This window comes from Paralichthys olivaceus, chromosome 7, assembly GCF_024713975.1.
Source record: "Paralichthys olivaceus isolate ysfri-2021 chromosome 7, ASM2471397v2, whole genome shotgun sequence".
NCBI classification, from domain to species: domain Eukaryota; kingdom Metazoa; phylum Chordata; class Actinopteri; order Pleuronectiformes; family Paralichthyidae; genus Paralichthys; species Paralichthys olivaceus.
The window spans coordinates 22,889,345-22,901,351 of record NC_091099.1 but is presented as its reverse complement, the minus strand read 5'-3'; the positions used below and the strand labels follow the sequence as shown (position 1 = coordinate 22,901,351).

General features: G+C 39.2%; 1 protein-coding gene across 7 annotated transcripts in view; it reads left to right on the top strand.

Annotated features, from left to right (window-relative positions):
• The window catches only part of cadps2 (Ca++-dependent secretion activator 2), a 178,411-nt gene that overhangs the window by 83,902 nt on the left and 82,502 nt on the right, over positions 1-12,007 (top strand). For all 7 annotated transcript variants that reach the window (XM_020079011.2, XM_069528523.1, XM_069528524.1 and 4 more), the window contains exons 7-8: positions 3,575-3,686; positions 10,127-10,266. In XM_020079011.2, the coding sequence (XP_019934570.1) occupies positions 3,575-3,686; positions 10,127-10,266 (252 nt within the window). The remainder of the gene's footprint in view (positions 1-3,574; positions 3,687-10,126; positions 10,267-12,007) is intronic.

Here is a 12,007-nt window from a genome sequence, read left to right as displayed (position 1 = left end):
TGTATCTATTTAATGGGTTAATAGTTACAGTTATAGTTAGGCCCTGACACAAGCTGCAGACGAGTTACTAAGGCAAGGCATGTATTAGCTTTACTAAGTCAGGGAGAGATAGAAGTGATTTCATTTTGGAAATATTTTGTAAATGGAAGTAGCCATATTTAATGATTTCATTCATTCTGTTTTAAAATTCAGATGGGAATCGAATGGGACACACCGATTTTTAGCTGTTGCTTTAATATTGGTTGCCTGGGGAGTTTTATTTAACACTTTATTTAGTTCTGTCTGTTATTCATGTAGTATTTCATTATTTTTTGTTCTATTGGACTTGACACGTATACCAGGACATGAGTAATAGCAGAATTTTTCAATCACTGTTGTGCAGCCATAGTTAATAATTATGGACAGTGATTGCAATCAAAGGAAAAGTAAGTAAAAACACTTAAATATTTGTATATATCAATGACATCACACATCTTAAAAACTACAGTGATAATATATTACAATTATTATGATATCAACATATGATTTGTCTGTAATGCTTCGGACTATAGAAACAGAGTTCCATTGCTCCATGTTGAGGTGGGTGTCGCAGCCTTGTCGCTCTTTTCTCAAAGTTCTTGGTGACGGTTCATGGCCGTTGGATGCCTGGCAGACAGCGGGGTCTGTGTGGTAATGAGGCTGCCCTTTTACACGCTTTCTTTTTCTGAAGGCCATCCGTCTGCCAGCGTCACCAAACAGAGCCAATTAAACAAGCTCACTTCACCTAACGACTTCGGCGGTCAGCAGCGACGCTGTGCTGTGGCCTGCCTTCACTCTGCACCTCCTGTCACCGTCCCTATGATTAGCCTCCAGATAGCTTTCACATCCCTCATCTTCAATAACACACCCATACATTTAATGATAACATAGTTATTGTAATTACACGGACAACACGATTAGCTGTGATTACACAGTCGTCCAATTGCACTGATGAGTCATGCAGTTGTAACACAACAGCTATTTAGTTACTGATGACCTTTCATTAATAATACCATCAATTAAAATGGAGAGTCAAGCATCTGTGATTCATGTTCAGGACCATACCACAATTTCATTTGTATTACAATTGAAGTAGATTTGTAATATTCCAAGTTTAAGATTTTTTAGATTAACACTAGTTGTTTCTTTAAAAAAATTTAAATGAGCTTACAGACAGGCAGCGGAGCAAAACATCAGTTTTATGTCTATGCTGCAGCTACAGCCAGAGAAATTATGTTTTTTTTGCGTGGTCCCACTGAACATGATATGTTCTTTGACAGTATTTTAATTGTACATTAGTTTTCTTGCAGCACACAAATCAGTAAATGCAGCCCTGCTCTGAGTACTGTGAAACTGAATTTCTTCAAATTATCCTCTGACCATTTCAGATTGAATGATAAACTCACAACACTTAAATCAACAGGATAATTGTTACTTTTAATCATGTACCCATTTTTCTATAATGTATTTGAACAAACATTGTGACATTGTGAGTGTGCATGCACATGGTCTCAGCTGTACTGATGCAGAAGGAGAATCTTTCTTTTTAGACACAACAAACAACTTGTCCTTCTGAAGAGGACAGAAATCAAGTCCCCATAATTTTAATCATTACATTTTAAGATGAGGACATTTTAAGGTTCACTTTAGGTTACAGTTTACGCTCTATCCACACTAATACATGTATTTGGCAAAACAACCTTTCCTTTGTGTTCGGTCATCTATTAGTTCACACACAGTGTTTTAAATCAGTCAAGTTCAGCCTCTTACAAATGCCTTCCACAGTGAAGATTTTCAAGATTTTATCTGTGTGTACATGTAAAATGGAGCGTTTAGGAAACATTGAGATCACAGTTTATTTCACCTATGCCCACTGTTGCTTTGTGTAATGAGCATGCACCAGAAACAACAATGGTGGCTATATACCAGTTTTTATGTTTAGATAGCACTGCAATGTTTAAATCCAAGATAGCAGCTAAATTCAGAATTACGACACCACATCACCAACTTTCACAATACAGCGATCTTCTCCGATATTTGACGGAGCCTTGTTGTAGACTATATCGCCACCTACTGGCCTGGCATTCTTGTTTGACCATTCATAGTAGAATTTGTCTTCTTGTCTGGACAGAGATATTCTGTAAAACAAGTTTGGAAGACAGATACTTTTTAAAAACAGAGTGGAAAATAAAATTCTTTGTTAAAAAAATATCAGCACAAGTGAAGACATATAGACGTGTGTGTGTGTGTGTGTATGTGTGTGTGTGTATAATTGAAACAAAAGCACCCTTCTGTTGCCTTGGAAACTGGGGAAACTTGGTTCAGATCTTGACTTTGCTTCTCGTCTTCAACAAGTGAAGGGGTCACTTGTCCTCTGTGCACCTTACACACATAAAACACACAGACCAACACACACACACACACACACACACTCTGCACATAAAAAGACAGTTTTGACATTAGGGCATGTTATCACAGGAGCGTGGCTGTGTGTGTTGACAGCGGCCTTGTGTCCTTCATCCAGAGCAGAGGGCATCACTTTGCTCCATTAGAGTTTGTGTAAGATGAACAGTAAGAGCTGACACTGAGGAGACTGTTTGCTGCGTCTCAATCTGTGACCAACACCTGATCATGTGAAGTTATTACACGGACAAGGCTGACCTCCTACCTTTGTTACCCTTGTATTCCAAGATGAGCAGCTACCTGCACTTAAAAATGAAAATCACATATCCTATGTGGTTTTGAGCCTGCACATACAAAGTGGTAACAGGTTTGAGATGTACTTTTTTTTGCAACACGTACATCTTACTCATGCATGTTTTTTTGGTCAAACATGAAGGTTTTCTGTTTGTTGGGCTTTGCTGAAACTTGAGTGTCCCCATGGAGACTGTCTTAATCCCTCATGCGCCCCCTGTAACAGTGTGAGTCAGTTCAGCTCAACAGAGGCTATATGTGACTGGCCATGTTTTTTCTATTTCAGATCCGGACCGAATGCCAGTTACAGGCATCTCAGTGATTTCCTGGTTCGGGCAAAACTTAGAAACAGCCTGCAGCTCCTAACCTCCGCCACCAGCCCCCTCACTTTGGAGCACAAATGCCTAAAATTGCGTACTCAAATTAAAATGACTACCGCTTCTAAACCATGACTACATGCATGAATTAGGTGTTCCAAAGAAAGAAAACTCCTGAAGAGTTTTTGTGAAAGTGTCTTTTTCTTGTGAAAAGCAACTTTTTAACTAACCCAATGTGGTTGTTTTTGTTATATTAAAGCTGACCTGTGTATATGTTCATATCTTCTTATGTAGATCAGGTCCTGTTGAGTGGGCGAATCATTTTCTGATCTTTGTCAACATTGGTTAGTTTAGCTGCTTCACAGTAAAAGCCTGTAAAGTGAAGCAATAGTGTCAGGAAAGGTTGGTTTGCAATCAGGCACAGCACAGCTGGTGCGGGCGAAACTGGGCTTGTGGACAAATTCCCATCATGAGTGTGTTGACCAACAGGGAGGATGTGTACTGCAGTCCGTCACTGTGAGTTAAAGAAAAGTTTTGTCTTTCAGGTGGGGGACACAGGGGGATTTCACCACAACTCACCCGCTGCCCTCGGTCAAAGTAAAGCTGTTCACAGAGAGCACCGGGGTCCTGGCTCTCGACGACAAGGAGCTTGGCAGGGTGAGTGTGCATGTGCACGCACGCACACACACACACACACACACACACACACACACACACACACACACACACACACACAAAGTGCTTTGATTACATAATTTTAGACTTTATACCAACTATAATTCCTTCGACCTTGGTTCCCCTTTTATATGACATGAAAGATAAAATGTAGTTTTTATACCCTGAAAAAACGATATATCGTCATACTTTGAATTGAACGATGAAGGTGAACACGATCGTGGACCTCCCTGTGAGCTGCTAACTTAAAACTGTTACTTTTACATCCTCTTACTTCTATGAACATTTGTTGCCCCCAAGAAATTAATAAAGCTAAATTGTGGATTAGTGAGGTCCTACAGGTTCATCAAATACCACAGGGTGAGAGACGGCACTCAGGCAGGGTAATGAGGACAGGGCTGGGGCTCACTGTGGCGGCTGAGAAACCAAATGGGAAGAGTCCATAAACTAACCACCTGTGACACTGCACACCAACAAAGAAAGGGATTTGTGAGGAAAACACCACTACCAAGGATTGGGTTGCTGCCTTAGGCCCAAGGCACCTGTCAGTCAAGGAGTAGAGAGAGTTAGAAACTGGCCAAAGGGCTAGACATAACGGTGCTGACAAAATTAATATGGAAAATGAAAAACAAAATGAGTAACACAAATCAAAGCACGATGATTTAAATGTACACAAACCAATGAAAAAAGAAATCAAAGGCAAATTAAAACGGGTGACTATTTAAAAACTGTCCGTGTCCTTGAAGGGTTAGCAGAGGAATCCAGGGAGTGGTGGCCAATGACTGTCCAAACAATAAACGTGGTCCTCTAGAAAAAGGCACATACACAGATTTGGTAAATGAAAATTAATCAAATGGCTAATGTTTTTCAACGACTCCTCCAGCCACATAATTTGCACAAAACTTGGAGGAAGGATGAAGCTTTCCCCATGGAAGAACCCATTCAATTTTAGCACAGAATCAGGGATTTCTTTTCACTCATTAACATTGTGAGATAGGGTTTTTGTTTTTGCTTGATTGCTTTAGATTTTTTTCTTTAATTTCTCATTCATGGATCTTAATGAAAAAAATCTGTCATATTTTGGAGAATGATATCCATGGGTTAAGTTTGGTGTGGCGGGGGGAATGTTAGTCTTAGTCAGATATACAGGGAATCTGACAAACTGTTTTATTACACAGGTCCCTAACCAATCAGCAACTGAAAAGATACCAAAGTGTTCCAGGTTAAACAACCTATTTGATAGCTCATGAGCTACCATTAGACAACAGCTAATGTTAGCTTTCAACCACTCTTCAGTCATTGTTTAATGCCTTTGTGTATATATATTCATTTATAAGCCTAGTAAAATGCAATGGAATTAAGTTTCGTAATTTAATGCTAAATGCTCAATCCAATGCTAAAGTGCTTTAAACAAACTTTTGTGTTGCTCTAAACTGTATGACCACTACACAGAAATATGTTCCAGATGAAAAGACACAATGACTGTTTATTTTACATTGCTAGCTTGATTGCATCGAGTACTTTTTACTGCTGGATCAAAGCAGTCCAACGTTATTCTGTTCATACAAGCTTTTGGGCGTCATACCATGAGTGTAATGACGTAATGGAAAATGGCTGCCATGTGAATATGGTCTATTAAGATCAAGATTAATATTTGCATTTATTTTAAAGATATTCCAAATCAAATGCTGTCAGGAGATCAGAGACCAGCATACTCCACTGGCTGTTTTTATTATATTAAGAAATGCCCAATTCATTTACAACAGGACTTACTCTAAATTCGTGTGCACATTTCATCCCTTATCCATCAGCCTTCTTCGAATTCCATCAGATGGTGTTGAGAACCAAACCCAACAATGTGTGAGACTGTCTGACAGTGTTATCTGACTTCCACACCCTGTCTCTGGCACTCACTGCTTCAAACTGATCATGTGCTTTAAATCTCATTTCGGTGATTTAAGCTCTGTAATTTCATGAAACCACTGGGCATTGTAGCTTTTACCAAATATTACTCATCAGAGGGAATTGTTCTGCTGTGGACTAACAAACAGGTAAACAACTCATCATTACAGCCAACCACCCCCATGTAACCTCAATTGCTCTGAAGTTGCCATGGTGGTTGATCCAGGGCTCTGCTCACTCTGCGATAAACTGTGTTTACATTCTTCACAAGAACATTTTCCTTTCTGATCACTGATGAGCAGCTTGTTTTCATGTTAAACGGTAGCAAATGTTGGGTTTCTATCGATGGTATCCTATCGCAGCTCTAATGACGGCTTATTGTGATCAGTAGAAAGTAAAATAAGAAAATATTTGCAAATTATAGTGCATAGAATTTGCAACCATAAGTAAAGGTTTCTGCCCTTTTAATCACAGACTGATTCTGATTTGACGGCAAGAGAAATATCTCAAAAGGAATTCCTGAAGGGGACACCAAATGTCCCACCCAGACTGTTGTATTAATACATATAGAGGAAACCTGAGGTTATGAACATAAGCCTGGCTCTGTGAGTATTATGAGTGAGAGGTCTCACAATGGGGAGCAAGCCTCACTGTGACCTTCAGAAACACTGATCCCACTACACCCAGTGGTGACACCTACTATAAATAGTATGTGCAGATGACACCACAAGAAATGTCTTCACCCACAAGGCAAGAAGGGTTTTCAGGTAGGACATCTCACTCATACGTTCATTCTTTATAATATTCGATTGGATCTTTCATTATGTGTGACAGCACCATTAACCAGCCACAACTTCCTGCAGCAACAGCCTCAGGAAGTTCAAGGCTTCCTTCCTTATATTGGAGATTCATTAACATGAATCACTAACTTGTAATTATCTCAGTGAGGACATTCATTTAAAAATTGCACTTTCTATCTCCGTACCCAAATCCCATACCATTCAACCCAAACCACCACAACTAAATGCCTATAAAGCTTGGTCCACAAACAACTTGAAGGTGTGCCAAAAAGTGAGGACTGTTCCAAAATGTCGTCCCTCCAGGTGTGTAACTGGTCCTCACAAAAATAGTCAACGCACACAAACACACACACCCACGCAGTGTTAGTGTGTGTAATCAGAAGTCTGAGTGAGTCACAGACGCTGTGTGTTGTAATAGAAGCAGACAGATGAAGGACACTGTGGACAAACTCTGGTGTATGAGTTTTGTGGTGGAAATCTGCAACAGAAGTGTTAGGTAGAATATTGTAAGGTCTCAACTATATTATGCACAGTGCCTTTAATTCAAATTGAAATGAGTGAGCTGATTAGCAATTTGAGAGAAGGGAAAAATTAATAGATTTTTACTTTCTCCTATAAATTCAGCCTTCTCCCTCCATTGACAATCGAAGCATCTGAGCAGAGGGAGAACCTGAGTTACAGATCCTGAGCTCAGCCTCAGTGCAACAATCTATAAGCATACCCAAACTGAAAGAACCTTGGTAACTTCTGCTGTCCAACATTTCGGAAAGGTTTCTAGATCCAAGATTTAGCTCCTCATATCATATCTAAACTCAGGTTATTTACTTACATCAGTGCTCTTTACCACAAATCTAAAATATGTTTTATTCTACTGGGATATTTTTAAGGTACATGACATGGGGCCAGACACTTTTGTGGTTGCTAAAAACTGGGTCAGTGCCTGGCTGGGACAGTTAAGCCAAATTACATGTTTTTGTACCAGGTAAATCTGTCTGTATTTTGCATTATACTGGGGTTTAAAATCAGTAGTGATGAGTTTTATGACAGCAACTGTAGCAACAGAGAAGGCTACAGCAACTGTGCAAGTATGATGGAAAAACTTAGGATGTAACCAAGAAATGCGCCAGACAAATAAGAAACTCAATGATTGGATTGCCCGTCCAGATCAGATTGGTTCACAACAACAGGAGAATGTTCAGAGCATTCAGTTGTGCAGTGGGGTCTGGTTAGAGCATACAGAGGGGCAGGAGATTACGTTTAAATTCCACTGCGGAAATCACATATTTTGTTTACAGCACATCAACAATGGCGATTTGTATCAGCAAAAGGTCTTAGATCTGGTCTTACATCTTCAATGTCTTCTACCTGTATGGCTCCTTAAGTTATTTTTATTCGTTTTCTCTTATCAGTTTAATTTCAATCGCGTGTTAGAGATGTAATCAACACACCCACTTGCTCGCTGGGAATTTTGTGGAACCCTTTTCTGTTGTGTTCTTACATGGGCTCATTCTGACATTGTACGTGAGAGCTGGCAGGAAACGGTTTGTCGAATGTCCACAGCAACTGACGTGCATTCTCACATAAAGCTCCTCCAGATCATTTCAGCAGAATGTCTGAAGGTCTGAAAGCAGCAACAAATTACTATCAGTGTCACTTTTGACTTGCCGCTCTGAAAGGAGAGTCGGCAGATGATGATGGCATACACAAATGTTGCCTTTGGCATTTTTTCATTTTTGGGAGTAGGCGGTGTAGCTTTTACATTTATTCTACCTGAATAATGAATTATTGTCTTGGAACAGTGAGAACAAGTTCCTCACAGCAGGTAATAGCAGTTTAACAAATAGTAGACAACAAACAGCATTGACAGGTTGATATCCTCCTAATAAGCTGTGCCCTGATGCTGCTGCCGATCTGTGTAACCACCACTTTGAAGTTGGTCTATACATGGATGTGTGTGGAGGTGAATGGCTGTGTTGCCCTGTTTAAGGTTGACCGAGACACAGCATGAAAAATGCCCCATGCTGCCGAATTTTAACAACCTATATGTTTTATTCACAATGGGTTTTCTTTTTTTTTTAAAGAATGAGATAAGGTTTGGCTTCAGGGTGGACATAGGTTTACACCGCAAACAAAACTAATTTAAGATATAAATAAGTGAAAGCAAAGAGACCAAAATACAATGATTTTATGTGGTTTCTTTAAATAAACAGGAGAAAATAAGATTATCAGAACCAGCAGTCCACACCCACACCTCCTGGAAGTGGCATGCAGCTGTCCTCTACCACCAGAGGAAGAATCAGAATTATTTATTAAGGACGACTACAACCAAGTTGGTGGAATTCTTTTTTGGTGCAGCTTGAAACTGCTCATATTAACATAAAAAATAACAGACATTGACATAGAGAGGGGACACTACACAATGACACTAGACAATATATGGACGGGATCTAATCAGATCCGTTGAGATGGGATGGTTTTGATGGATAGGAGAACAGTTCAAACAGGTGGTGAGCAGGATGGGAGGGTCAGTGTCCTTGTGATTGTGCGTTTGTTGTATAGTGATTCGTTAATAGACGAGAGGGGGTGCCAGCAATCTCTGATGATGTTTCATTCATTGATTAATTAATTTAAAACCTAGGGAGAGACACTGAGGAACAACCCTCATTTCATGAGGTACAGAAATACAATAATACATGGTAAACAATAGATTTTAATTCAACAGCAATACAATAATGCATGGTTATACCAGTTAAATAAGTTATAAGTAATAAGTTGAAAGTAACAATGTTACTTAAAATGGATAAATAAAATGAAATAAAAATTGACTGTGCATGGTAGTTTTTGATGTTTTATATAATACCAAACTATTATGGATGGGGTGAGAATACTTTCTGTGATGACTGTAGAATTGGATGAGATTACATTTGTCTTTTTTTTAATGTCTCAGGAAAAGCAGTCATTGATGGACTAACCCTTTCTTGATAATGTGGTCCGTGTTGGTGCTCCATTGTGTGTGTGTGTGTTATTGAACGCCAGTAAGTTTGAACGAGTCCATTATTGCTGCCCTGACCACCTTGCAGGCAAACTACATCCTTTAATCATTCCACTGGCTACTAATGTTTAATCCACAGCCAGAAACATCTGTATAACATTTGATTTTCAACTACATTTTGAAGCCGGTCAATAACCGTATCAAATATTGTTACTTTCACCAAAGAAACTAAGTCAAAATCAAATCAGCTCCGTCTTTTCCTGACCTTGAAAAGCTTATTCACGCTTTGTCTTCTCAAACCTGGACCACTACAATGCTCTACTTAGCTCTGGCCCCCAGTTATATTACAGAATTACTAACTCGCCATGCTCCAAGCTGTTATTTAAGATCTTTAAACCAGCACTTGCTGGTAGTTCCTAAGGCAACGCTGGTAACTAGGGTTGACCAAGCTTTTGCCATCAGGGCCGAGGCTCCATTAGACTTGCCAGAACAATGCCTGTTTTTAAATCATTGATTCATTATTTTAATAGAAGAACCTTTTAATACCTGAATACCTGATGTTATTTATATATTTTCTTTTATATTGTCTTTCTTAGTTTTGGATTGTTCTGTGTTTTGTATTCCCATGTATTTTGTCAAGCACTTTGTAACCTTGATTAGGTAACTGCTATAGAAATGATTATTTATTATTTCATTAATGATGGTTTCCTCCTCCCTCCCTCCCACAGGTGGTCCTGAACCCAACCACCAACGGACCGAAGCAGGCCGAGTTCCACCGAATGGTCGTCCCCAAGAACAGTCAGGACACAGAGCTGAAGATCAAGCTGGCTGTCCGCATGGACAAACCCCCCAACATGAAGCATAGTGGGTGAGTCTGCAGCTGCCTCACATTCAGGATATAGGTAAATTGTAGCTGCAGAACTCATGTGTTACAATTAGATCTCATCAAGGAATGATTTTTAAAATAACTGCTTCAACTTTCATCCTCAAAAAAATAATGATTTTGTGACTAGTTTATTTTTAGTTGAATAAAGAGCAAAGTCAATGCTGGTCTTTCTAAGATTGAATTCGGCACCTGCAGATGGTCTCATAACACAAGGAACATCAGTGCTTTTTACTGGTTTTTTTGCACATTATCTAACACTGAGTCATGCAGTGCCAACATATTGAGTTTAAGAACAATGCTGTATTTTGGACTATCAGGCATTTAAGGTAATTTTATCTTGTCCTTTCCTTGGACTTGCAGTGAAAGTGTGTGATGCAAAATACTTTGTCAGGTGAAAAGAACATTTACCGTTAAATTAGAAATAAGAAGAATCACAAACTTCTAATACAAGATTAACCCTCCAGGACACCAGCTTCCATACCTCTCTGTGTTACTGAGTTACTGTCCATTCATGTGTGAGTTAGAGAAGTAAAGCTTAACATGTTCCGTTACCTCCCAAAACTATTCTCTAGAAATTACAATAATAATATTATATGCAGGATGGTTCAGTAGGTTTTGTTGCAGTGAATCAATGAACATAGTGTGTTACTTTTTGTGGACTTGTCGGAAGCATAAGCAGGCTGACAGCTCCACCTCCTGGTTACAGAAAAGGTACTTCCTTTTCTGTAAAAAACACCCTGAGCTAAATGTGAGGATGTGATCACACAATAATAAGATGGTAACTGACGGTAACTGCTTATTGGTTGTTCCTGTCTTCCATCCATTATCTATTCCACTTATCCGTTGTGTTTCATGAGGCCAATGTGTGTGTGTGTGTGTGTGTGTGTGTGTGTGTGTGTGTGTGTGTGTGTGTCTCTACGTGTCTACCAGGAGATGGCAGCAAAATCTTAACCCTGATGAGGAAACATTTGAGTGGATTTAACATTTCAATGCCGTGTGTTCCGTCAACCCTTGAACCTTTTCTTTCATAGATGTGAAGAAAACTTTTCTGAATTTGAATCTTCAAATTTTAAAATACTCATAAATTAAATACAAGGTTTTATAAATACAGTTTTTATCCATTGCTTTAATGGAGTGTTAGAAGTTAAATCACAGAACAGGCAACACAAATACTTTTACATTTGCACAAGAGCATTTATAAAAAATGTGCAGTTTTTCCTCACCTCTTTACACAGTCTTTATCAGCGTTGGTTTGATTGTAATTTAGCAGAAACGTTCCATGACACTTGGTGGCAGGATGTGGTACGTCTCAGGGAAGAGCCCATTACAGTTTGAGGTGAATCTGACCCAGGGGGTGGATCCAGAATTTGTTTTGTCACTTTCTTTAACGTTGCATTTTTCTCCGAGGATAATTCATCGATCTTGATAAAAACCAAAATGTTTAGGGGATTGACATGTAATTTGGTGCAGATCCAAATAAAAATCCTAACCTTGTGAATGAAATGTGGTTTCATAAGGAGACCGTTTGTCCTTGAAGGAGGCATGAGCTCTGCTCTGCTGGTTTGATTTGAGTTTGACCACAACTTTTTGAACATTTAAAAACAGTCTCAGATTATTTTATACTGTTTAAATTTGGAAACAGTCCAGCAACACGGCACCACTGTCAGATTGTCTTATCGTTTCCCCCTAAAGTTCCATGTTTTTACATCCTGTTTCTTCTCAC